This window comes from Meleagris gallopavo, chromosome 8 (genome assembly GCF_000146605.3).
Source record: "Meleagris gallopavo isolate NT-WF06-2002-E0010 breed Aviagen turkey brand Nicholas breeding stock chromosome 8, Turkey_5.1, whole genome shotgun sequence".
In the NCBI taxonomy this organism is placed as follows: domain Eukaryota; kingdom Metazoa; phylum Chordata; class Aves; order Galliformes; family Phasianidae; genus Meleagris; species Meleagris gallopavo.
In genome coordinates, this window is record NC_015018.2 from 1,224,983 (window position 1) to 1,250,224 (window position 25,242).

The window sequence follows — 25,242 nt, forward strand, 5'->3', positions numbered from 1 at the left end:
AAAAAAAAAAAAAGTAACATATTGTTGGTGTACTTCAAACTTTTGTAAATAACATTAAGAGAGTTACATTTATGTATGCCAGCTGAAGATTTGGCCCAAAGTTGCAAAATCAGTGCTCTATGCACAACTTTCTGAAATAGACAGTAAAAAAAATTATTCGTCAATCATCAGTATCAGCATTTTAACTCTGAGTGCCCCAACACATACCAGTGTGTTTGAATAGAAGTTAGCTACCCCACTGAAACTCGCTTCAGTGCTACCTTAATGTTCCACCTGTCATTTCAAATAATGCATCTCAGAGGAAATGTACTACCTATTGTCTACAGCAAACTACAGAAGAGCAATAGAGTTTTGACTGGGAGAGGATCAAAGGTGTAACTCCTCTTGAAAACAGAAATCCTAGCAGCTGGCTTGATTTTTAGTCTCTTTCACATACAATGTATGTACCTATCATATTATACAAATCTACATGCCCACTTCAAACATTCTAATTGCAATGCTGTAAAACAAGCATTTTAAGTTTTTAAGGAGAGAATAAAATTTTGAAAGACAGATTTTTCAAATCATAGAACAGAAACTTATTAATCATCAACTGATCTGTTCCCAATTACTGGCTTTCTTTTTATATACACAGAGTATATGATGACAATTTGGAGATGATATGCAAGTCTTAACAATTCTGTTGTAATCATGATTTTTTTTTTTTTTAATGCCAGCAATCCTCCAGAAAAAGAACATCCTGTTATTTAGAGCATAATAAGATCATACAACAACTGCAGATTCCATTATGTGTTTAGTGGGCACAGCCGAGAAGTTCTGGTGCTGCCTTCAGGTTTGCAGGACACTCATTAGCAAGAAAATACTAGTCTGAAATATTATGCAACGATATTTCAGCTTCCCACTCTTCTCTCAGAATTATCCTACACTCATCCTTGATTGAAACTCAGGAGAAGTACATAAATATTTGTTAAGACAATGCCATAACAAGAATGAATCCAAACTAAAAAAGCTGATAAAATTTGCCAAGAAGGGAAGACAATATACTAGTCTACAATTATTTTTTGATGATTCAATTCAAGTCATGTCCATTGACTGTGAACATGCCCATGTGATCTAGCAGTGACCTAATACATAGGTAACTCCAAAACTAATGTCTCCTCTTTATTTCTATGGAAACTACAACAGAAACAAAGAGAACAATAGCACTATTTCAGAGAGCAAATTCAGAGCTACAAAACAGAATTTTCAAGATAGTCACTACCATTAGCTGTATGTTTTCAGAATTGATGAGCAAAAGCCTCCATGTCAGTCATAAAAATCTGTACTGCCATCCGTAATGTGGCTTCTCTCTTATCACTGTTTGCACTGCTGAAACACCTCACTGCGCTCACATCTGTTGTTTGGTCTTGATAAATTTTCAGCAAGAATTGACAAATGTCAGTGGGTCCCATTGTTTCTGTGTGGAGGAATTTAATTTGCTTCATACAGACTTCCACTTGTTGGCATTGTGGGCCATCATAATAGGAGACATTACTTTTGAGATTGCCCTGCTACCATATGTAATATAAATGCCAGTACAGAAACTTAATTTGCCTTTAATGATCAATACGTATTTAACATGCTCATATGCACTGATTTAAATCAGAGGTTGACTGAGATTAGAGGGACAATAAGTATAAACACAGCCCAGAAATGCTCACCTCCCCCCTTGCAACAGAAACTATGCATTTACCTGATGCGTTCTCGCTTTTCATCTCCATTTTCCTCAGTTTGAATTCACTTCAGTGCGAGAGGTTTTATACCCAGAGCAAAAGCAACACAAATGCAAGCTTGAATAAATAATTCATGCCAAAAGTGCTTTCATTATCATTATGAAAAGCATTCTATTTCATGAAAAAAAATTGATTTGTTGAACAATCATGAGCATTTGCAGATAATCAATGATTAGGAAAGAGACTTATCCTGTTTATGCAACTGAAGACATGTAACTAGGGAAATGTGTGATCTATTTCTACAGTCAAAATTAGGAAGGAAGATCCAAAACACAGATAAGCCAATACTATTATCTCCCTTCTCTTCAGCAAAATTTGATCAAAACTCACACAAACTTAAATATTACTTGGCTATCATCATATGAATAACTCACATGCTAAAGTTCATAGGGACACAAAACTTTGAGAAAGTATATATGACAAAGGAGCAAACACAAGGAAATACAAGAATTAGCAGAATAATAAAAAGGACTGTAGTTGTTCAATTATATGGGCAGGTCTAAACTATACCTTGAGAGAGAATAATTGAATTACAAAAGAATTTGCTAAGCTAATCTTTCCCTTTTCTGGAACCGAATAAGTAAGCTGGACAGACATACCATTTGGAATAAAATAGTTTTTAATTGAAAAAGAGAAGTTGTGATTTGAGGATATTTCTAAGCTTTTTCTGCCTACATGATCCCAAAGGTAAAAACACGTAGTTGGATGTAAATAACCAACCTACTCAGAACTTTATGACTAAAGGCAGTTAGTTTTGAAAGAAATCATGAGAAAAGTAAGTTAAAATTTCAAACGGATCCTAGTGCATCTGGATGGTTTTAGATGAGCCTACATGGATTTGTTTGTTCCTAATGTTTACTGAAATTATAGCAGGGTAGATAAAAATCTAAATACAAGTTCAAAAGGGACTTCTATGAAAAACAGAATTCGCACCTCTTATACTTATTGTAAATTTATCTCTTTATTGGCAATATTTTGGTTTTATATTAGCCCCACGTGGTTTAATGTGCTTACTAATTGGTCTTGTCTTGTAAGCATCCCACAAATCCATCTTAAAAAGCATTTCAAAGACAGATTCATTCAAATTTTGAATACAAGAAAAAGAAACTTTGTCATAAATGCTTACAGACCATAAGTGTGAAGAAAATACAGAGAAAAAAAAGAGGTAGATCAATACTGACAATATCTAGTAGGGGTGAATTTGTATTTCTTTATTCGAAATTACTACATACACAGCTCACCTAAAGAATTTCAATAGATGCCTTCCATATTAATTTGAGAGTCCCAGATTATTTTAGAAAGCACTTGTGACAGGTAATTGCTACGATCCATGAAGAGATGTAAAGGTATCCTTCTAGTAAGCAAGGTATATAAGCCAAAAAGAAGCGTGAAATCTGTTTATTGTGAATATTCAAAGGAAAAAAACAAAACAATATACCCATTCATTTCATAAAACTAAAAATTATAAAGCAAATAACTGTTTAAAATTGCATTATTTAACATGGAGAATACCATAAAAAAAATTACTCTTGTGTTTTAAAATGCAACATTAAAAGGAAAATATTCAGTACCTGAGCCAAGAAAATGTATTAAAAAGTAGTATAAAATCATAAAATAAACTGTGATTGTACCAGTGTAAAAGCACTTAAGTCTGTTCCTATAGTAACGACACCAGAAAATGTAGGGATTTTAAAAGGACATAAAGGCCGTAGCAACGTCACCTCCTTCCTGATAGTGGTAGGATAAGTTCAGTATGTGTACTCTGCAAGTACACATAGCAAAAAAAGGTAATCTACAACTGAAACAGTTACAAACCTCACTTTTTTTTAATTTATAACCCATGCTGAACCAGCGGTACAAGTTCTTGAGAAAAATCCTTTCCTCCTTCTGCATAAGAATTCCAGCTGGGTAAAGCTGTCTGACAGGCAGTGGCAGCATACCAGCAGTGGTATAAACCACTGTAAGGAAGTACAAGAACAGTTAGTAAGAATACTGTGCCATGAAACTAACTGAAGAGGAGGATCGTGGAGTCTGGAGACCACAACAAATGAAGTTATACACAAGTAACAAAGAATAGTTAAAAAGAAAACTGAAGCTGAGGAACCAAGGGCTAGAATATAGCTCGCTTTTTTCTTTTTTGTACGCTTAATAAATATTCCCTAATAAGGTGGAACAGAAAAGGCTCAAAATACATGTTCAAATGTGTGACAATAGCTACTAGCTCTGGCCTAGGAAAAAGTCAAACATACAAATCCTTCAGTCACTCAGAAACACAAAAAGAATAAAAGCAGGGAAGGCGAAGTGATTGCTTCCCTCAGTGCAAGAACTGAAGCTATAGTTCATGCTCTCAAGAAAAGCAGTCTCTATATCACTCAAAGCAAGTTTCCTCAGGTAGCCGTTTTCAATTCTCTCCCACGGGTGCAATTCTCTATGTGAACTCTCAACTGAACACATTACCGGTGTTCGTTGGGAAGGGCACAATTCATCAAAAAAACTATGAAGTCTAGAATGAGTTCTTTATGTTATCCTTGAGACTACCAATGTCACATACAGTTTAAAGAACTTTGTTACCAGTTATAGTGGCTTATGGACTATCTGTAGCTGAAATAGAACAGAATGCACGTGCGTCACTCGAAAAGTAATACCTCCTATTTATTTCTTTAGAAACTACAGAAGCTAAAAAGAGCATAGTAACACTATTTGATAAATTGTTACCTGAAAAACACTGTTTTTTAACACAGTCATCACCATTATCTATGTATTTTCAGCAGCAACGAACAACAGCCTTCATGCCATGCTCTTAAAAATCTGTGCCAGTAGAGGTGACCCACTGTTGTTGCCACCACTTCTGAAACACACCACCCACTGCCTTGCTGCGCTCACATCCACAATTTGGTCCATATAAATGTGAGCAAGCATCAATGAATGTCAGTGGGTGATATTTTTTCTACAATGAGGAACTCAATGGCACACCTTTGCTTCAGATACATTTCCATGCCAGACATCACTTTGACACAGTGCCCCTTGGCTGCCATCTGTCACCTGGCAACCAAATTTAACAGAATATTGGCAAGAAGGTTCAACTTCTACTGCCCTACTACCAACATCCACCTCTGATGTTGTGGACCAATATAGTAAAATGAGAGGGATTATTTTAGACCTTGTAGGTCAAATCTCTGGCATTTACAGCAGAATTAGCTTGCACAATTTAGTATATGCACAAGTATTTTCAGCAGTGGGATCTTGCTGTGTACCAACTTACTAAAAGGTTTAATTTTCTTTTTCACTTTCCTTTTAAAGAAACTTTGTTTTTAAATATGGTACAAAAAACAAATAGTGAAAGAAGAAATCAATAGTACTGTGTGAGAAAAGCTATGGCTGAGACATAACAATAGCTCTATCTCTGCTGTTTCAGAATAGAAGCAATAAAGACAAAAAAGCAAAGCAAGGGAGTAAATCAAAGCCTAGTGGTAATAGAAACAAAGCTGCTAAAACCATTCACCATCTGCTGTTAATGCAGAATAAACTCACATGGGACAAGACCTTCAAAAGAGTTCTACTCCCATTTAGGCATCAAAATAAATGCCCAGGTTTTCAAATAATAATAGATAAAATAAAATGCCACACACCATCATACTAACAGTTGAGGTTTTTGCTTGTTTTTTGTTTGTTTGTTGTTTTTTCCAAAATCTGACCACAAGTGTCACAAGAGCCCAAAATGTCCAGGACTGCAGTGTTCCTATGAAATGCTCTTCCTACTTACAGGTGGTGATAATGCAGGTATTGTTTTTCTTCACGTTGGTAATATGATTTAAGTCCCAGTGTCCATAACAGTTATCAAACAAAGGTCTATAGGCCTTTGTGCTGATAAGAAAGAAAGACTGACAACAGGTCACATAAAGCAAAACCTAAAATATAGGTTGAATGAAATAAAAACCTTCCTGTATGTTAAGAAGAACAATGGGAAGGAAAACCAGGATGTACTTAGAAAGTAACTGGTAGAATGTAAATTTGAAGTACACTGGGCATTTCACAGACAGGTTTCTGGTACTCATTGGTCAGGGAAGAGCCAGACTTCTCTGAGTTACAGAGGCAAAGTGAACAGACATTTGGTTAGGAAGCCTGTGCAGACACCTTTCTTTATTCCAGATTCACAACCTTTTCTACTGTGCAAGCTCAGCAGCAGTGTTAGCATGCCTGAAATAGAGATTAATCTGCACTATGGAAAAATAAGCAGGAGTTCACTACCCATTCTTCTTCATTGCTCTTCTTTTTAACCATCCTGGTAGATAGAAGATACAAACAGCATTGGGAAACAACACTTCAGTGAATTTCAGCTACCTCCCCTCCAAGCCTTGCTCAGCATGGACAGCATGTTCTGGGCTACAAACAGATACGTATAGAAAATGAAGACTCAGAGGAATAATGTGCTTCTGATGGCATGAGATCCCTTCAGGCAAGGATGAGGAATATTAATAACACACTATGCTTTTGAACAAGCTCTCCTTGAAGACATAAGGTGAATAGAACTACCCTTTGCCTCTACTTACAGGAGAAATTCACCAAGACAAAGTGTCATAGGAATAAATACACACTACTGATGCTTTGTTTTGTTTCATAATACAGGTTCATCTCTCTGTTCTATCAGGATCAGCTCATAAAATAAGGAAAGCTCAGATCTCAGAAGCTTCCTTAATTCCCTGAAGTAAAGATTCCTTAAAGCAATTAAAAAGGTACTGAAATTCAGAAAGAAATTAGTGCCTTCCACTCCCAGGGATCTCTGAAAATCCTATCTAAATGAGTAATACAGTTATAATGGGTATTTTCCTTCAGATCTACAGAAAATCAGATGTGCTACATTCATTGCTGCCAGTGTGGCTCAGAGTTAATTCCCTATGCACTTTGCTGAAAACATACCCATTAATTGTCTCCTTTAAAGTTCATTCTACATCCAGACTATCAAATACTGTAAAAAGCCTTTTATATTCACTGTCAAAATATTTACACCACATTCACTAACAAGCAGTGCAGCACATAAAAGATAGGCGTTTGCATTACTTGCCTGAATACACCACTGGTATAATAGAGCTATAAATTTGTCTGTTAATGTCTCCTCAAAGCACAGTGCTGGTTTCTTTCTTTCCTTACTTTCAGATCAGCATATAGAACGCATTAGCCAGAAGGAAAACAGATTTCAAACTCTTCTCTTTGCACATTATTGTTGCCCATCAGAAAAAATAGTACAATAAAGGGATTTAATTTTTTATGTTTCTAATTTTACGTCATATATACGTATGTATTTGAACTTCCCTTTAGAGATGGGCTGTCCTGCATTAAACTTCTGCTATTATCCCTCAGTTTTTCTCATCTATACAGTTTTTGAAAAGTAGGTCATTTAAAAAAATGGAACAATTTACCATTCTATTCTCAATGTCATCTTCAACCATATTCCATGAATGTAATTTAACTACTTATTATCAGTAACTTAATAAAAATTTAGAGGCAAGAATATTTTATGTTATAACGCTCACACTGACTTAAGATAGGAAGCCTCTACGTTCTCGTAAAGTCAAGGTAAGACTGACACCAGGGAATGCCCTTCATAAACAATGCAAAAATTCTTCATAATTGTGTTTTTCTCTTTGGATGACAGGAAAATAGAAAATGAAAGTTTTATAAAAGGAAAAAAAAAAACACATCCAGGCCTGGATGTGTACAAGCAACCCAGACACCACTGTAGTTAGTTGACATTTTTAAGAAATACACAGGTCACTCTGAAAGTAACTTCTTGCATTACTACGTAGTAACAGGACAGGGCAACTAATGGATGGGAGATTTAGAATACATTCCAGGGTGAAATTTTTCACAGGGAGGGAGGTGATATGCTCGAACAGTCTGCTCAGCGAGGCTGCAGATGCCCCATCCCTGGAGGTTTTCAAGACCAGGTTGGATGGTGCCTAGTGGATGGTGACCTAGTAGGTGGCAACCCTGCCCATCGCATGGGGCTTTTAACTAAAGGATCTTTGAGGTCCCTTCTAACCCAAACCATTCCATGATTCTGTAATTCAAGAACTGTCAGACCAGACTTTATAGCATGGAAATAAGCATATTCATGGAGAAGTCTGACGATAAGAAACAAGCAGTCTTTGAAAGAATATCAATATGCTAATCCAAATAGAGAACTTCATTACAAATATTACTCCTGTAGGATATATTCACCTCTTTATCATATAAATGGAAGCGTATTTTTATTTCTGTTCAATGTGAAAAAAGCCAACTAAACATACTATCAATAAACTTTTGTGATTGATGTATGATGTGACTACTGCAAAGTAGATGTTAAAACCTTACTGTACCTCTTGAAATATTGACATTTGTAAAAACAGTAAAGTACACACAGGAACACACACAGCTGACTTGAGCAGCCCGACTAGGATAGAAACTGTAGGATGGTGTAACACACAAAAAAATATCTGAAGAAGCTGATTTAAGCTTTGATCCTGGCCAAGTAATAGAAGAGAAACAGATCTGCTCTAGTACAACAGTCACTGAGAAAGTGTTGTGTGTGAAAACTGAAATGCTTGGCAGTTTCTTAGAAAGCTGGACAATACTGTACTTTCTCCAGGCAGGCAAAATAGTTGCACTCATTTGGTCCTGATCATGTAAGTAACAGAAGAAAAAGAAAAACAAATTCTAGGTTGTGGGCATCGATTGCGAGCAATTCTTCTTAACTATATCAGTTACTGATCTTGTAACCTCCCATTTAAATCCTCATACTTTGATTTACTGAATTTGAATTTCTGAATTCAAAAAGGATAGAGAAAATCTTCCAGTATGCAAATGAAATCTACATCAAGGGAAAAGATAAGAAAGCCAGTCTGCAAAAGGAGAGGATACGAGATCAAACGCTCTCCCAGGATCTGCTTATGTTCTCACAGCTCCAGCCATCATAAATCCTTGCTCCTCCTGACTACTTCTGAGGGCAGCATAGACACAAGAAAATATAGAAGATCAAGCTTTTATCAAGCCAATTACACAAATGAACTTCTTGGTGAGACTCTTTTGCTTGAGTTTTCTGTAAAAAGACAAAGTTGAAGAATTAATTTTAAAAGTAGTCCCTTTTTACATGGCTCCTTCCTGGCTTCATACAACTAATTTTGAAGCAACGTTGTCAGATTACACTCCAAAGGTAGAAAATAAAAAAGAGTGGTGCACAGAATAGCACTACTATTAAATAGCCTTGGCCAGGATGACATCCACACAGAGATGTTTACAATAAGATAATTAAGCTGGGAGGTACAGTTCTAAACATGTATAACATTTAGAGAAGTATGTGAGGCTGGGGGAAATTATTCTTTGGATAAAAAGTTCATTTTAAAAACAATTTAAAGAAAAGGTAATATAAAAGCGGAAACCATTTGCAAGTCAAAATTATCCATCACAGGAAATTTTGAAAGTTGAAAGCATTAGAATCAAAATTTTGTGCAAGTTCTCTGATGCAGCACTAAGCTGCATTTGGAACCTAGAACTCAAGACATCTGCTCTCTTAGTGCGTGTGTATTACTACTTTCTGTAAGTGGAAGGCAACAAGTCTGAACAATTGCAAACAAAAGGTTTGTAAATGAGACCAGACTTACTACTGGAGAAACAAGATTTTAGTTAAAGATCTTTGCTCAGAACAAGACTTCAACAATTAACAGTAGACAAAAATGAATGGGCATCTCATCACCTGACAGATGGGGAAATTCACTGGTTTTACCCCAGCAAAATTTGCAGTAAATCATCTATGTCAGCAAAAAAAATAGTCAAATTGATGATCCATAAATATATTGGAGCTGGTTAATATGAATATTCCAGTCTTATAATATTTTTAAATATTACTGCATTTTGTTTTCAACTTTTAAAACTACAGATTAATTGAAATTTCAAAGCAAACGTTTTCTGTTCAGAAGGAATGGCTTTTATTTAAAAACTGACAACATTATTTTGAATACTTTTATGGTATTTCCAAGTCAAAAGATTCACCACAAAATAAAAGTCACTAACAACTTCTAATTAACAGTTCTGATTTCAATGAATATTTCCAAATTTCAAGTGTTCCACAAGAAAACATGCAAATAACCTGGATAACCTGGAGAAGAGACTTGATTAATAATAATCAATAAAAAATTAATAAGCTTTAATCATTTAAATATGCAGACATACTGACTACAATAGATCTTACTGTGGAAATAAGTAGACAGATGAAAGAGCACGATAAAAGCAGAAAGGGGCATAGGATTTATGAGTTGTTCATGACAAGTAGCGAAGTTCCTAACTAACTTGAGTGAACAATGCCCCTGCAGAAAGTTGTTTTAGAATTTATATCCTAATAAGCCTAGCGAGAAATTCTTAAATGGATAAATTGCTTCTGAGAATGAATCTCCTTTATATCCCTAAGTTCGTATTCCCAAGAACCAACGCTGCTACGGCTGTGCTCAAAACCACAGTAATTATAACGTTTACAACATTTCTAATATAACATATCCACAGGCAAGAAAACACTGCACCAAAAGTCGTCCAAGTGCATTTGGTAACTCTACTATACATTTTTTGCTTTTGCTCACATATGCATGCAGTGTCACTTCTAAAAGTGCTTTGCAGTTTCGTTCAGTCACTTGTTAAAGTGGCACAAACCAAATGAAACCCTGTCCTCTTTCTGAAGCACAAGAAGAAGAATCAGGATTCAGATACAGTACTAATACTATTGGATGACAGCATCATGTAAACGACACTTCTGTACAACACAGTACAGAGAAGGAAGAAACAAATTAAACAAATAATATCAATTAAATTTCAAGTGTTATGCTTTGAAATCTACCTATCACAAAATTACTTACAGCTGGTTAAAAATATTTTCTACCTATATGCAAACACAGACATGTAGGTGGGTTGCACTTTTCTGGATAACGCTCCATCAGAATATTTAGGCTTTTAAATTTTGGTTAAACGGACCTTCTCCTCTTTTGCTTGGTGACATACGTACCTAACCAATAATAAGAATGTTTGCTATTGTCAGTGTTTAACATTGTGTTTTATGCTCTTTGAAAGGAAAAAAAATCACTAACATTTGCACCATCATAAATAGGATCAGGTACCCGGGAATCTGAAGAAATGAATTTAAGTCTCTGAAAGGTTTTTTGTGTACTTAGAAGAGATGATATTGCATCTTGACTAACGTTAGAAAAACAGATTTTTAAAATGGAAGTGAGTTTGTTCAAACAAATAAATCTGAATTACGAAAGCAAGAGAGTAGAAGAATATGGAAAGGAGCAGGGTATCCTCCCAAGAACATTCAGAAGGACAGAAACAGTGCTTGTGCTGCTTCCACACAAGTTGTTGCTGTCTCGCTCCGATTTATAGGAGGGAGATGAGGTTCTTTTAATATTATATACCCGGCGTGAGATTAAGAAACAACGGTTCAAATGTTGGTCCGACCAGTTTATTATAATCTTAATCAGGGAGACGGGGAAGGGAAGGAGGGCGATAGAAAGGAGAGGAAAGAAGCAAGAATTGCGTAAAGCGGGGATAGTCACCACCAGGATCCAGCAGCGATCCCGTTGCACGACGTTTCGATGGTTCGAGGTAGAAGCAGTAGGGGGGGGAGAGAGAAGCAGCGTGGCCGGCCTTGGGCAGCAAGCAGGTGGCAGAAGGAAGTCGCGGAGCCGATCCAGGAGGAAGCGGCAGGACTCAGGTAGCAGGCCCAGGGGAGTCCGCCAGCACGCAGGAATTCCGTGGTGAGGGATCTGATGGCAGACACCTACCCTCATGGTTTTCGGTTCCTCTTTTATTCTCCTTTTTCTCCTGCCTACGTGACATCCCTGGGCGCTTGAGCAAGAGTCATGTGCTATCCCCCGAGATGGCCATCATCCTGAGATAAGTCCACACAAAAGACCGCTTCACAGCTATTTAGCTGCAGCTTACCTTCCTCTCTTTGCCCCTGGCCTTGTCCATCAAAGTTCTCCAGACAAAGGATTTCACCACCTTTGCCCAGAACTTGCCTGGACTTGTTCATCTATGTCCTTCAGACAAAGGATTTCACCACCTTTGCCCAGGACTTGCCTGGACTTGTATAAGTCCATCTGTGTCCCCAGCAAGCTTTGAGACACTGATGTTAGCAGAATAATATCTTACAGTTGCTCAGAAGTTCTTACTAAGAAGAAATAGATGTTGAGTCCCAACGTGGCAACAGAGAAGAAGATAAAAAGGGTTTAAGAAAGATATTAATATAAACAAAGCCTTCCCTGCACTGAGCATAAGTTCAGTACATCCTAATCCCCTAAATTAGTTTAAGTGCTCTACAAAAGAGTAGTTTCTTGATATGTTCAGAGCAATAATTAAGTAAACCACCAAAGATGGGCTTCATTTCATTTCTCCTTTTCAGATGTGAAGACAACTGTTAACCTGAAACATCTGGATCCCTTTGTTAACAGTGTTTTATCATCTCAGTAAAGGTAACATCTTGTCCTCATTATGCTTTGCGTGAAGCTGTCAGAAAATATCTCGAGAGTAATTAAGTTGTGCAGTACAATCTCTGTCATTTAATTTTACTGCTTTAGTTTTCTTCAGATGACTTCTCTCAATTTTGGCACGAACTGGATTTTATCAGCTTCACTATTCTCCCTTCACTCAACTATAAAAGTACATTTAACAAAAAAAAAAAGAAAAACAGTGCAAGAAGAAATAATTGTATTTGCAAATCAACAAGTGTTTAATCTGAACAAGAAACACAAGTCAAGGACAGAACATCTATCTAGAAGGATAAACTGCACAGTCCTTTAAATTTTCCAAAATAAGCATTACTGACTGGATTCTGGAATACTTCACATAGCATATCATTTCGTAATTGTTAGTTAAAAGATTAAGAACTATGTATAGAGTATAAAAGGAAGAAGTCCAGATGAGCTTTAGATTAGGAAACGTGATTGATAGTTCTATGGGCCCAAGTAACTTGTTTCTATTTTATTTTTATATCTGTAGCAGAAATAATATTTACAAATACTTAGCTAAAGTGCTTTACAGAATGGCAATTAATACCTAAAGCAAACACGAAGCTTCACAGTCACTACTTTTCAACATAAGTAAGGACTACTAGACATATAAAGTGTGCTTATGTGTAAAATGAAAAGCATATCTATCTGTAAATAGGCAAGCTTCAACATTTTCTGTAAACAAACATCCTGAATGGTGTAATATAAAATGTGCAGATGTATGGAAAGTTATTTTTATAATTTTACCAGCTAACTATGGAGAGGTGACATCCAGGTTGATAGTGTTCAGAGCCTTCTTACAGAGTCTTCTCGGTATACTGCTACATTAACTGGCTTTATTTTATGCAGGTATTGATCTGTCATTCAGCACACTGAGAATGCATTATGAATACAATTTCATTAATTTAACAGTCTCAGTGTAAGAGCATTTGCCCAATGAATAGACACTGAAATGTCTAGAAGTTAATTGAGTAACATGGTAGTAAACAAAATATCACATTACAGCCTTGAACAAGCTGCTAATTTACTAGAGCTGCTAATATTTTCCACTGGCCTTTTATACTGATACCAATTTGTATTGATGTACCTACGTCATTTTAATTTTAATTTGCTTTTTATCTGAGTCTATGAAAGTTTAGATTCTTCATTGCATCCAACAAGAGTCATTAAAGTTCCTGTTTGACCTATAAACAAGAGCTGACTTTTTCATTCTGAGTCTGTTCTACAGCAGCCCTGGGAAGGCAGCCAGGGCTCACTCGGGTAGGGTCCAGAAAGGCATTGTCAACAAGGTGCAGAAAGATCCAGCTTCTCCTTTCCCATGTTAAGTTTCCTTGCACCTTACAACATAGGTGACAGTTGCTGTATGATCCTAGCATGAAACAACTAATTTCAGAAAGAACCTAGAGTAGTGCTACAAATTTGGCCCACAGTTTGTAGCCAGACACACTAACACAAACACACTGAAGATGATATCAGTTCTAATGACAATTCAATTTTCTCTGCGATCACCAAAACTACTTAACAACGTAAGATAAATAAAAACTTCCCAGAGGCTCTATTGATAATGTTCTTCATTGTGAATTAGACACAGGAGAAAGGCAGTTGAACACACAAAGACATTTGGTTGATGACAAAAAATACATCCACCACTAAAAAATAATCAAGACATCTCCTTTCTATAATGAAATGAACAGATCCAAAAATTAGGAAAATTTAAGGAATTTTTTTTTACATGTGTACAAATAGCCACGTGCCTATCACATAATGTTTACTACCAAATGAATATGTCCATGATGGTCTTCAAAAACACATTTCACAATGTACATAGAACATCTCATAGATGTTGAAGAAGCTGTCAAGACTTGTTTTGGAAATCTCAATGACGACTGTAACGGCAAACCACAATAACAGAAGAGCTCACTCAATATAAGGAGAAAAATCAAAGTCACAGATAACATGCAGCCCTACAAATGAAATTTTACAATCTATCTTACAACAGGAAACTAAGCAGAAAATATACTGAGTTCTTCACTTTCAAAGCTTTTTCACTGGTGAAGGAAAATGTTTTTGCCTGAGAGTATATTCACTATAATAAGGTTTAAGAATGCGTTATTTTTTTTTAGTAGTAGTCAAACTAACATTTGTTCTCCTGATCACATTACTGGACTTAGAAGGGATCTTTCTACACGCCTGTTTGTTTGTTTTTTAACTAAGCAGTCATTAAAGATTTTATTCCTAAATCAATACCAATTTAAATCATGCTACAATTTAGAACATTTTCCATATTCGTACTAAAATAACATCCCAGATAGATTTCTATTAAGCAGTTTGTTCGTGGTATTTTCTGTAAGTACTTAAGAAAATGTACTTCTTTTTCTAACTCAAACTAAAATAAGTCAGGGAAAACAATACGTTATTTTTCTTGTCATACAATTGACTAGATTTCAGAACTTTAAGCTAACTTGTTAATTACAGTCCTTTCTAGGTGCTTGCAACTTTCTCGTGTTTTGATTTAGTCAGTCAGACACTGAAATACTGTTGGAAGTAAAACGAGAATAATATCTGGATAGTGAAAACATGCCCAAAGAACAGCATGATAATAACCATATGTGGCTCTTGCAGTGATCCAGATCTGGACATCCTTTAGAGTCCACCCCAGTTCTCTGTTAAACCATTAAAAATGGTCACCATTACCTACAACTGCAATTAAAGCAAATGAGCTAGCAGCTAGACTCACTTGAACATTGTTATCTAATTTTCATCCATCAAATAATTTTACTTTTCATCATAAGAGGATCTGGACACAGGTTCAGAGTATGCAGAATCCCTTACTGCAACCGGCACCCTATGATCTCAAAGCTTACATGCTTTTACACTCTGAAAACAACAGCATGGTTAAGAGTGAAAACAGAAGCAAGTTCTGTCCCATGGTTAATTAACTCTGTTACCTTGCACAGAAACATCTATAAATGTTTGCATCTCACTACAAATCCAAAAGTACATCATCAAGCACAGTGGAATGGATTTACAAAAGCTATGTGCACTCAAGAAAGACAACAGTGACAGCATTAACAGCAATGGCAGAACGTTCTGTGGAATTCCATATAACTTAACTTCCATATCATGGATTAAGGTCTATTATGTGTTATACTACAGGTATAATCCTGGATGCAGAAGTAAGGAACGATACAGGAACAATATGCTAATCACTGTGTTATTCTATCGAGCTCTTTTGGAGTTTTACCTCAAAGTTTTACAAGAGGGTGATGTGACAGTCCCATTCACTGAAAGACAAGGAAGTAGAAAGAAGAACTGACTTTTCTGAAATTCAAGAGGAAAGAAAAGAATTGTCATTCCCTTGCAGGAAAAGAGTGAATTTGTGTTTCCCACTCTGCACCTCATCCTGCCTTCATGCCAGAATCATATCGAGAAGCTACTCATAAAGGTTTAGCTGCCAACAGACTCAGAGAAATCTCTTTGCTTTGTTTCATATCATCTCCTACTGTTTATCTCCCGTGGTGAGAGCACTTTAAGTGTCACAATCTGCTTCTAACTGGTCGATCTATAGTTAAGACTAACCAGCAACATAATTTTGTGCAGGTGCATGCTTTCCCCCCCTGCATGACTACGCAACATACCTGCTGATACCCTGTTTGAGAGAGGTAGGTTTGCTTAGCAGGAAAATAGCATGGTTTCAAAAGAGCTGTCCAACTGATAACTTGTCATCCTTTGCCTACAGGCCGGATCAATAGCACCGTGTTTTCAGTACTTTGCGTAGTAAGACGGAAGGATCAGTAAGAAGGCTGAGCAACCAGGAAAATTTTCTGACCTTGAGTCTAAAGACATTTGCTGTACTTCAAAGAGAAAATACTGCAGGTAAAATAATAAATGTGACTTACTCTAGTGTAAGCTGAAGAAGGCTAAGTGGATGCCTGTAAAGCAGAATGTATGTTAGTGTAACCCTGCAGGCAAAGAAACAACGGCTGCAGGAACACATGACAATCAGATATGGATCACTAATTGGTAGGATATCAGTAATTTGTCCAACACTAACAAGGTTCTACCCAGAACACATGTGCTATGCTAGAAAAGGAGAAATATCCAGAAAAAGAGAAATATCCAGATCCAGTATTTAAAGATATGTAGTATGAGCTGAATACCTTATGCTGGCAACGACTGACATCTAAGTGCACTTTGCGTGCAGATGAAATAACTAATGAAAACACACGACTGACACTGAAAGGAGAAAACATGATCCATTGCCTATGGAGCAGACTACAGTATATGTAAAACAGAAGCACAGCTCAGATTCAGGGAGTTGGTCAGACAAACAAGGCCTTCTGCATTCACTTTTATCATAATACATGATGAACATAATTTTCTCCAGTCATAGAATACACAACCTTTGTAGGTAGAAGGGCATTGTACTTGAACATATTCGTCCTTATTTTCTTTAAAATGCGTAAGTTTTAGGTCCTTGTATATGTTTTTTAATTTTTTTTTTCCAAATAATCTATGCTCTCACTTGATACTTTTTTTTAATATAAATATTTCTTTCATTTCCATAGATAAACAGCAGAGCTCTCAGCTCAGGAACATCCTGCATCAATGGACAAGGGAAGAGCCACTAATATCATCTATCTAGACTTCAGCAAGGCCTTTTACACAGTACCCCACAACATCCTTCCCTCCAAACTGGAAAGGTACAGATTTGATGGATGGAACATTCAATGGACAAAGAAGTGGCTGCAGGATGAAGTCCAGAGAGTGGTGGTCAATGGATCAATGATGGATCAATGTCTAATGGAGATCAGTGGTTAGTGGTGTCCCTCAAGGGTCAGTGCTGGGACCAATGCTCTTCAATGTCTTCATCAGTGACACTGACAGTGGGGCTGAGTGCACCCTCTGCAAGTTTGCTGATAACACCAAACTGTGGGGTGTAGTTGACATAGCAGAGGGACAGGATGCTTTCAGAGGGACATGGACAGGCTTGAACAGTGGGCCCAGACGAACCTCATGATGTTCAACAAATCCAAATGCAAGATATGGCGCATGGGTTGAGGCAACCCTCAACCAGCTTGTACCAATACAAGCTGAGGGATGAAAGGATTGAATACAGCCCAGTCGAAAAAGACCTAGGGATACTGGTGGATGGGAAGCTAAACATGAGAGAACAGTGTGACCTTGCAGCCCAGAAAGCCAAATGTACACTGGGCTGCATCAAAAGACGTTGTATTGAGGGACATGGTTTAGTGGGAGCTATTGGTAATAGGTGAACGGTTGGACTGGATGATCTTTTAGGTCTTTTCCAACCTTGGTGATTCTATGATTCTATGCATGACCAGCAGGTCGAGGGAGGCGATCCTGCTCCTCTATTCTGTACAGGTGAGGGCTTACCTGAAGTACTGCATCCAAATGTGGAGTCCTCAGTACAACAGAGACATGGACCTAATGGAGTGTGTCTAGAGGAGGGCCACAAAAAATGATGGAACACCTCTCCTAAGAGGGCAGGCTGACAGAGCTGGGGCTGTTCAGCCTGGAGAAGAGAAGGCTGCGAGCTGACCTGATAGTGGCCTTTCACTATCTAAAGGGGAGCTGCAGGAAAGAAGCAGACAGACTCTTTAGCAGGATCTGTTGTGACAAAACAAGAGTAAATGGATACAAGCTCCAAGAAGGTAGATTTAGGTTGGATACAAGGAAAAGATCTTTTACATTGAGGGTTTACACTTAGGGTGGGAAGACATAAGAACAGGCTGCCCAGAGATGTGGTTGATGCCCCATCCCTGAAGACTTTCAAGGCGAGGCTGGATCAAGCCCTGGACAACCCAATCTAGCTGTGCACATTCCTGTTCATTGCAGGGGAGTTGGACTAGACGACCTTTAAAGGTCTCTTCTAACTCTACGGACTGTATGATTATACAATCTCTCCTTTTTACTTTATATAATGTGATGTTACGTACAGTCTGAATGAAATAGCTATAGTAATTGAGAAAAACTAACCACCTACAGTCCACTTCAATAAGGCGACAACACAGAGCACTAATGTAAAATTACTGGCAAATACACTAAGCCATCACTGTGGCCTACTAAATGAAATCATAAATGCTCGTTCTAATAGAAGCACACAGAGAAGAAAATCTTTAAAAGTGTTTTAAATAGAGGGGGCAACAAGTCTCCAGAGTGTAAATCAATTTCATTTTTAATAGCAAAATATTTTTCCATTAAGCGATTAATAAGCTCACCCAGAAGTAAGCTCTATGAAAAAGATTCAAAGAACTTTCTGGCACAAGCTTAAATTTGGAAGGACATACTTAGAAAAAAAAAAACAAACATTTTTTAATCTTTGATCAGGCATGGCACCTGATCAGTTTGTATTAATGAAACTGTTAACACTTTAAACTTGTTTCCACTCCTGTGGTCACCTGTGATTTATAGTCTCACATTTTTAGCGTCTACAATATCTCCTTAGTGAAATTGCCTTTCTCTATCTCATCTACATCTTTAGAACATAGCTTCCAGTTAACAAGCAGTCAAGAAGGACAAAGTATTGTAGAAGAATAAGAAAACTAATTTCACATTAGCAATTAGCCTATTCACATTAATTATTCATTTACCTCATTCTACAATTTCCCTGCTGCTCTTTTGAGCTTCCTTTCTCCTTGCCACACGCTACAGCTCACATTACCTCACTTTGATACTTTGCTCCCTTCCAAGTGGAGCCATGAGTCTAAAACATTTATTTTGTTTGCTAATAACCTGCCTGTGTAGACACTTTGGAACTGTAATGGCACTAGAAATACAATTCCAAAGCCTTCAAAAGAACCAACACACTAAAACAATCATCATGAGCTAAGTAGAGTGACTTGGTATATGAAGGATCATCTTAGTTCTCAGAAAACAGCAAAACATCTATTATTTCTTAAGGAAGAAGCAGAGAACTGAATTAGAGCTGATGAAGGATTTGGATTTTTGCCACAATTTATGTATCTGACTTGACTTGTAACATCCATAATCAAATGCAGAAACCTATTGCAGGATCTGAACACAACTCCAAATTTTGTCTCAGAAAAACACTATCAGAAATGCAGTAGATGTTTGATAGTGAATTATTCTGGGAGTATGAAAAACAGCGTTCCATCTCCCAAAAAGTGAATAGGTAATCATGATTCTAATAGCTATGTTTAAATCCACCCATGTAGAGAACATGTAGAGCCCTGCAAGGACAAACTTCCTCTTGCATAGCATTCCAAAACATAAAACCTATACGTGCAGGTTATAAACACTACTACTTTATAATTATTTAAAATAAATTAAAACTACAGTATGGCTATTATCTACAGGCTATGGTGCAAAACCAGATTGATCCTGTCGTCAGTCCTCCAAATGCTAGACAGATTTTCCAGCCTGACTTGCCTCATTCAACGTGTAGCGAACTCCTTATTATCCAACAGAGGGCTCTTTTTCATCCTGCATAACAGTTGGCATATGAACATCATTCATCTCTGTGTCTCAATTCAGCAGTGATGAAAAGCATGAGACTAACAGCCTTGGAGACTAATGTGCTCTGTGTAAGCACAGAATAGGGTCAGTATGGATGACAGAAATGTATACCTTTTTACTGATGCCTAACAGTACGCCTCTATGTATTCTCTAATGTAAAGTTACATGATGAGAACATAATTTGGGGACCAAACTTGTTTCAGATCTGCTCTTGGTAAGACTTCCAGAAAAGGTGATAGCAAGTCCTAAAAACACTTGTGGTTATATCTACGTAGAATAGGAATGACGACTAAAGGCAACCTGTGTATTCCTTCAACCAGATGGCAATAACCATCAGCGTGCACTGACCTGGTATTCTCCCCCAGCACTCACAAGCCATGAAGTTTACAGATATTCTTTTCCTGGAGAAAAGAAGGCTGCGGGGTGACCTCATTGCAGCCTTTCAGTACCTAAAGGGAGCCTACAAACAGGAGGGGAATCAACTCTTGGAAAGGGTAGATAACAGCAGGACAAGGGGAAATGGTTTGAAGTTGAGGGAGGGAAGGTTTAGGTTGGATGTCAGGGGGAAGTTCTTTACTATGAGACTGGTGAGGCGCTGGAACAGCTGCCCAGAGAGGCTGTGGATGTCCCGTCCCTGGAGGTGTTCAAGGCCAGGTTGGATGGGGCCCTGGGCAGCCTGGTCTGTTATTAAATGGGGAGGTTGGTGGCCCTGCCTGAGGCAGGGGGGTTGGAGCTTCATGATCCTTGAGGTCCCTTCCAACCCAGGACATACTGTGATTCTGTGATATTCTGAACAGAAGCCTTTGAACTATTCTTTCAACCTCCAGGCAAGCGGAGGTGACACAATGCTGCATTAAGCACTTAGCAAACATACATGAAGCCACATTACAGGCAGGCAATATGCAAATTCCTCATTTAGTCATCTCACATTATACTCAGCATACTTATGAGAGATCCCACTCATATTGTAGATAAATAACATCAACAGTAGTAAGACATTGGAATCAACTAAGCTGGGGAAATATTTAGAAATCAACCACTCCCCAGACAAAAAGGGAACTAACACTATTGTATGTTCTGAATGAAGAATAACTAAATACTGAACAGAATATGTGATGGCTAAATGTCCTACATTTCTGAAGTTTCTTCCAAAAATAATGGCTGGAAACCAGTGGGAATAGGAAAAAAAAATAACACGATTAAGCAGATTTCAAGCAAAAGAGAAAGGCTAAAGGACAAAGGAAAAACAGAGCAAACAAATTATACTATCACAGAATATCCTGACTTGGAAGAGACCCACAAGGATCATTGAATCCAACCCCTGGCTCCACTCAGGACCACACAAAGATCAAACCTTATGTCAGAGAGCATTGTCCAAATTCTCCTTAAACTCTGGCAGCTTGGGGCTGCGACCACTGCCCTCACAGACTGTTCCAGGGCCTGACCACTCTCTCAGTGAGTAACTTTTTCCTAATACCCAACTTGATCCTCTCCTGATGCAGCTTAATAACATTCCCTCGAATCCTATCACTGGTCAACAGAGAGAAGAGATGAGCACCTCATCATATTAATGTAATCCAAGATAAAGATCTTGGGTTCTAAAGATAACAGCAAAGACATGTTTTTTTATTATTAGTCTTTTTTAAATTTAGCCAAACAAAAACAACCCAAAGCCTTCATCTCTATACGAGTAAAAATATCAGACATTTATAGTACAATTTGAAGACAGCAAATAGGCGACTGCTTAATCTTGAATAAAAAGCTGAAGGACCTGCCAGTCAAACCTGATAAGCAAGGGCCTACTGACCTCAGCAAAACCATGTAATTCTGTACCTAACTAATGCACTTCTTCAATAATGCTGTAATAGATATCTTAATGCACTGCACTCAAAAAGATCTTAATGTGAGCAGAACAGTATCCTCCCATTTTATGGTCCAAAACTGGGATAGAAGAAAATACAGAAGTTCTTCAATGATGTTTTTAGAGACTCTTGAGGTTTTGAAAACCCATTACCATAATATTAACAATATTAAATACTAGGCAGTAGTCCTTTCCATAGAAACACCCACCTATCCAAACAATTATTGCGTTATTGTTTATTTGGTTCAAGTAGTTAGCCATAATTCTGGCTTTGCAGAATAGCTTTCATTTGTAATGCCAATTCCTTATGCAAGACAGACACATTCTTCTGTATTCCCAGGACACTCAGAAAAAATTAAGACGTCAATATTCCTTGTTTGCAGAACAACGAGAGAAAAGAAAGATACCACGGTATGCAAAGTGCAACAAGTGTTAGACACATGAGTTCAAATCTTGCTTGCAAATCAGGTAAAGAAAAAACTTAATGTGATATGTTCACATAACATACCACTACATTATTTGCCACTTCATTTTAGTGTTCCCCTCATCCCATCTTGGTCTGTTCTTCCTGCTTGGCTTGCCATAATACAGAAAGTATATATATATATATTTTAATCAAAATACTTCTGAAAAACATCAGCTATTTGAGTCACAAACCAACTTAATCAGAAAAAGAAAATAGGAAAAGCACATACTAAGAAAAAGGAATGATGCAAAAAAAAAAAAACACTGAAAATGCACCAGGTTTCACATTGTCAGTAGACATTCCTTTCTGAAAGGAAAGGTCAGTAAGATTTACCTCCTGAAGGTACACTTACAGCTCTATTAGATGGGAAAGTAAAGACCAGGTTATTACCGTGAAACCACTGAGCAATCCTGTTGGTGTTCCTCTCAAACCCAGCACGTCGAGGGACCTGCTCTTCTCTGAACCAACGAATGATAACTTCTCTTGAAAAGGGTCTAGAAGGACGTTCCCAGATTTTACTACATTAGAAGGCAAGAAAGCGGTCACATAGGGAATCAGCAGTGTAAGAAAGCAAAGGTCAATATAATTCAAAATCTCTTTTGTATGTATTTTACAACACACACCTAAAAATACAGCATGTTCAGTGTAATTGCTGTTCAGTATAGATCACTGAACAATTTTAATTGCACAGTATGCAAAAGGAAAAAACTGAATAAGCAAATGGGACAAGGTAAAACTACAGGGGTTGTGCTTCACATTGAAAAACTAGAGATATGACACTAAACCTGCATTCCTTAGAAGCTGAAGGTCTGCCTCAGACCAGCTGTAAGTAACCACGTACTGTACATCTCCCCTTGAATTCCCACCTCATCAGAGAAGGAAAATTTTATATACCCACATCCTTTCTTCACTATACTTTTATTAAGTGTAGGAAGTTGATCTATATACATTTACTTATATGCTGTATCACAGTATATGTTTAAAGCATAGCTTATAATAAATAAGCAGTATTGAACATGAACCGTATAACCATCAGAACATATCTCAGTATTCTTTTTCAAGCCCTTTTTCAAATCATTCATGTCTGGTACTACCAAATTCACAGAATGGCATGGGTTGAAAAGGACCTCAGGGATCATCTAATTTCAATCCCCCTGCTATGTTCAGGGCTGCCAACCACCAGAGCAGGCTGCTGAGAGCCACATCCAGCCTGGCTTTGAATGCATCTAAGGACAGGGCATCCACAAATTCCTTGGGCAAATTCTACTGAAAGTATCCTCACTTCAGAAGCTCAGAACTTCTTGTTACAGATCATCTCTTTTAAAATACATCATTTTCAGTAGTGTTTATAGTACTCCATTTCAAAAAAGACTTTTATTTAAGTTGCTCAGAAAAATAATAACAGCTCTGACAAGTTGATTTGATGGTAATTTTAAATATTCTGCTATCTCTCAGTCAGTGATATTTTGATTCCTTTTCAAACTGCTTTTGCTACTACTGTCAGAGGTTTTCTGATTCAACACAACACTGAAAAGAACTTATTTATCAAAGCAGAACAGATTTCCACACAAGAGGGGACTCCTCATTGGTGCAACACAAATCGGTAAAGCAAAGTTAGATCTAATGTCACTTTCAGCATTTAATGCTACCATTCTGACAGAATTCACATTGTCACTATCATCGCAGGAAGCCAAATTAATGACAGAAGATGTATTCAGGAAAACAGTGACTAATCAACATTCTAGCACTTATATGCTGAATTCTTTATACAACACTCCCTGAATGGTTGGATGGAAGACTAATAAACAGAAAACACTGAACATATTTGATTTTGCCAAGAGAAAACTCTTGGAAATTTAGGAGTATGACAAGTGTCCATAGCATGTTTTCAAAGATCATGTGGCTCTGGGCAGCCTGGTCTAGCAGTTGGCGACCCTGCACATAGCAGGGACGTTGAAACTAGATTATCATTATTTCAAACCAGGCCATTCTATGATTCTATGATCCATTGAGAAGCAGACAGTTCCAGGCTTGAAGGTTAAGACTTGCCTAAGAATTTGTCCATTTGACTTTTTTCATGTCAGAGCCTTGCATGCTAATCCAATCATGATTTCTGATGGGCCCATCTCTCAGTATGGGCTCTCACAAATCTGCCTGAAAAATAATTTAGTTGGCATTAAGTATTCAGTTGTTTCCACCCTAAAAACACCCTGGTAGGCAGTGTAAAGGGAACAGTTCAACAGAACACGCATTTTCAAGTTACTCTTGTACAAACAGACCTGGATGTCACAGCGTGAGACAGCAAAGGACTCGCACTGTTGCTGTTCAGTTTTGCCTCCTGATCGTTATTCAGGCTGGTTCCCTGGAACAAATTACTCAGATCAGCCACTCTGCCCTTCTGGATGGCCCGCAAGGATTGCCGCCGGTACTCGTCCCGCGCTCTGCGTGCTTTGTGGCTCCTTTCCTCATCCGCAGCTTTGGAGCGGCGCACTGAGTCAACGAAGGAGAGGGGTCGGGAGGAAAAGCTTTTGAAATACATGAAATACTGACATTTGCCCTTATTTATGTCATTATTACTCATGTTACCTGATTTTAAAAACACACAAATTACAATGCGCTATCAGTAGAAAACTAAGCAGATAACCTCCCTGATGCTTCAAATACAGGCCCAACAGCAGAGGAAGCATGCCAAATTTGTGCTATCAATGGCTTGATCGCTACAGGCAAAAACTGAGCCTCCACAGACTGTGATTACATCTGATGCTTGCACTGGATGTAATAAGAGAAATTCTGCTGCAGGACATCTTTTCCACTAATGGTTGATCAAGTTATACGTTTCAAGAGAGAATATTAATTATTGCTTGAGCAGCAGAGAACTAGAACTGCAGGAGGTTTACCCAAAATGTACAATTGCGAGCACTGGTATTTAGATTGCTCTATTTCTTAACATTGCTTTCTTTCTAAAAGTGGATGCCATCATCATTACGATGTTTAAAATCATAAACATCTCCACCTTAAAAACTCCAGTCTTAAAATTGTTTCAGGAACAGCACAGGAAATGAATAGCCAACGTAAAGCTTATTCTGATGCTACAGATGGTGTTATCTCCTATTT

At 37.6% G+C, this 25,242-nt stretch overlaps 1 protein-coding gene across 1 annotated transcript in view; it reads right to left on the bottom strand.

Moving 5' to 3' along the window:
• SH2D4B (SH2 domain containing 4B) overlaps window positions 1-25,242 on the bottom strand; it is a 66,884-nt gene that overhangs the window by 8,915 nt on the left and 32,727 nt on the right. The window contains exons 5-6 of the mRNA XM_003207781.4: window positions 24,408-24,618; window positions 22,519-22,646 (exon numbers count right to left, since the gene is read on the bottom strand). Coding sequence (XP_003207829.1) covers window positions 22,519-22,646; window positions 24,408-24,618 — 339 coding nt within the window. The remainder of the gene's footprint in view (window positions 1-22,518; window positions 22,647-24,407; window positions 24,619-25,242) is intronic.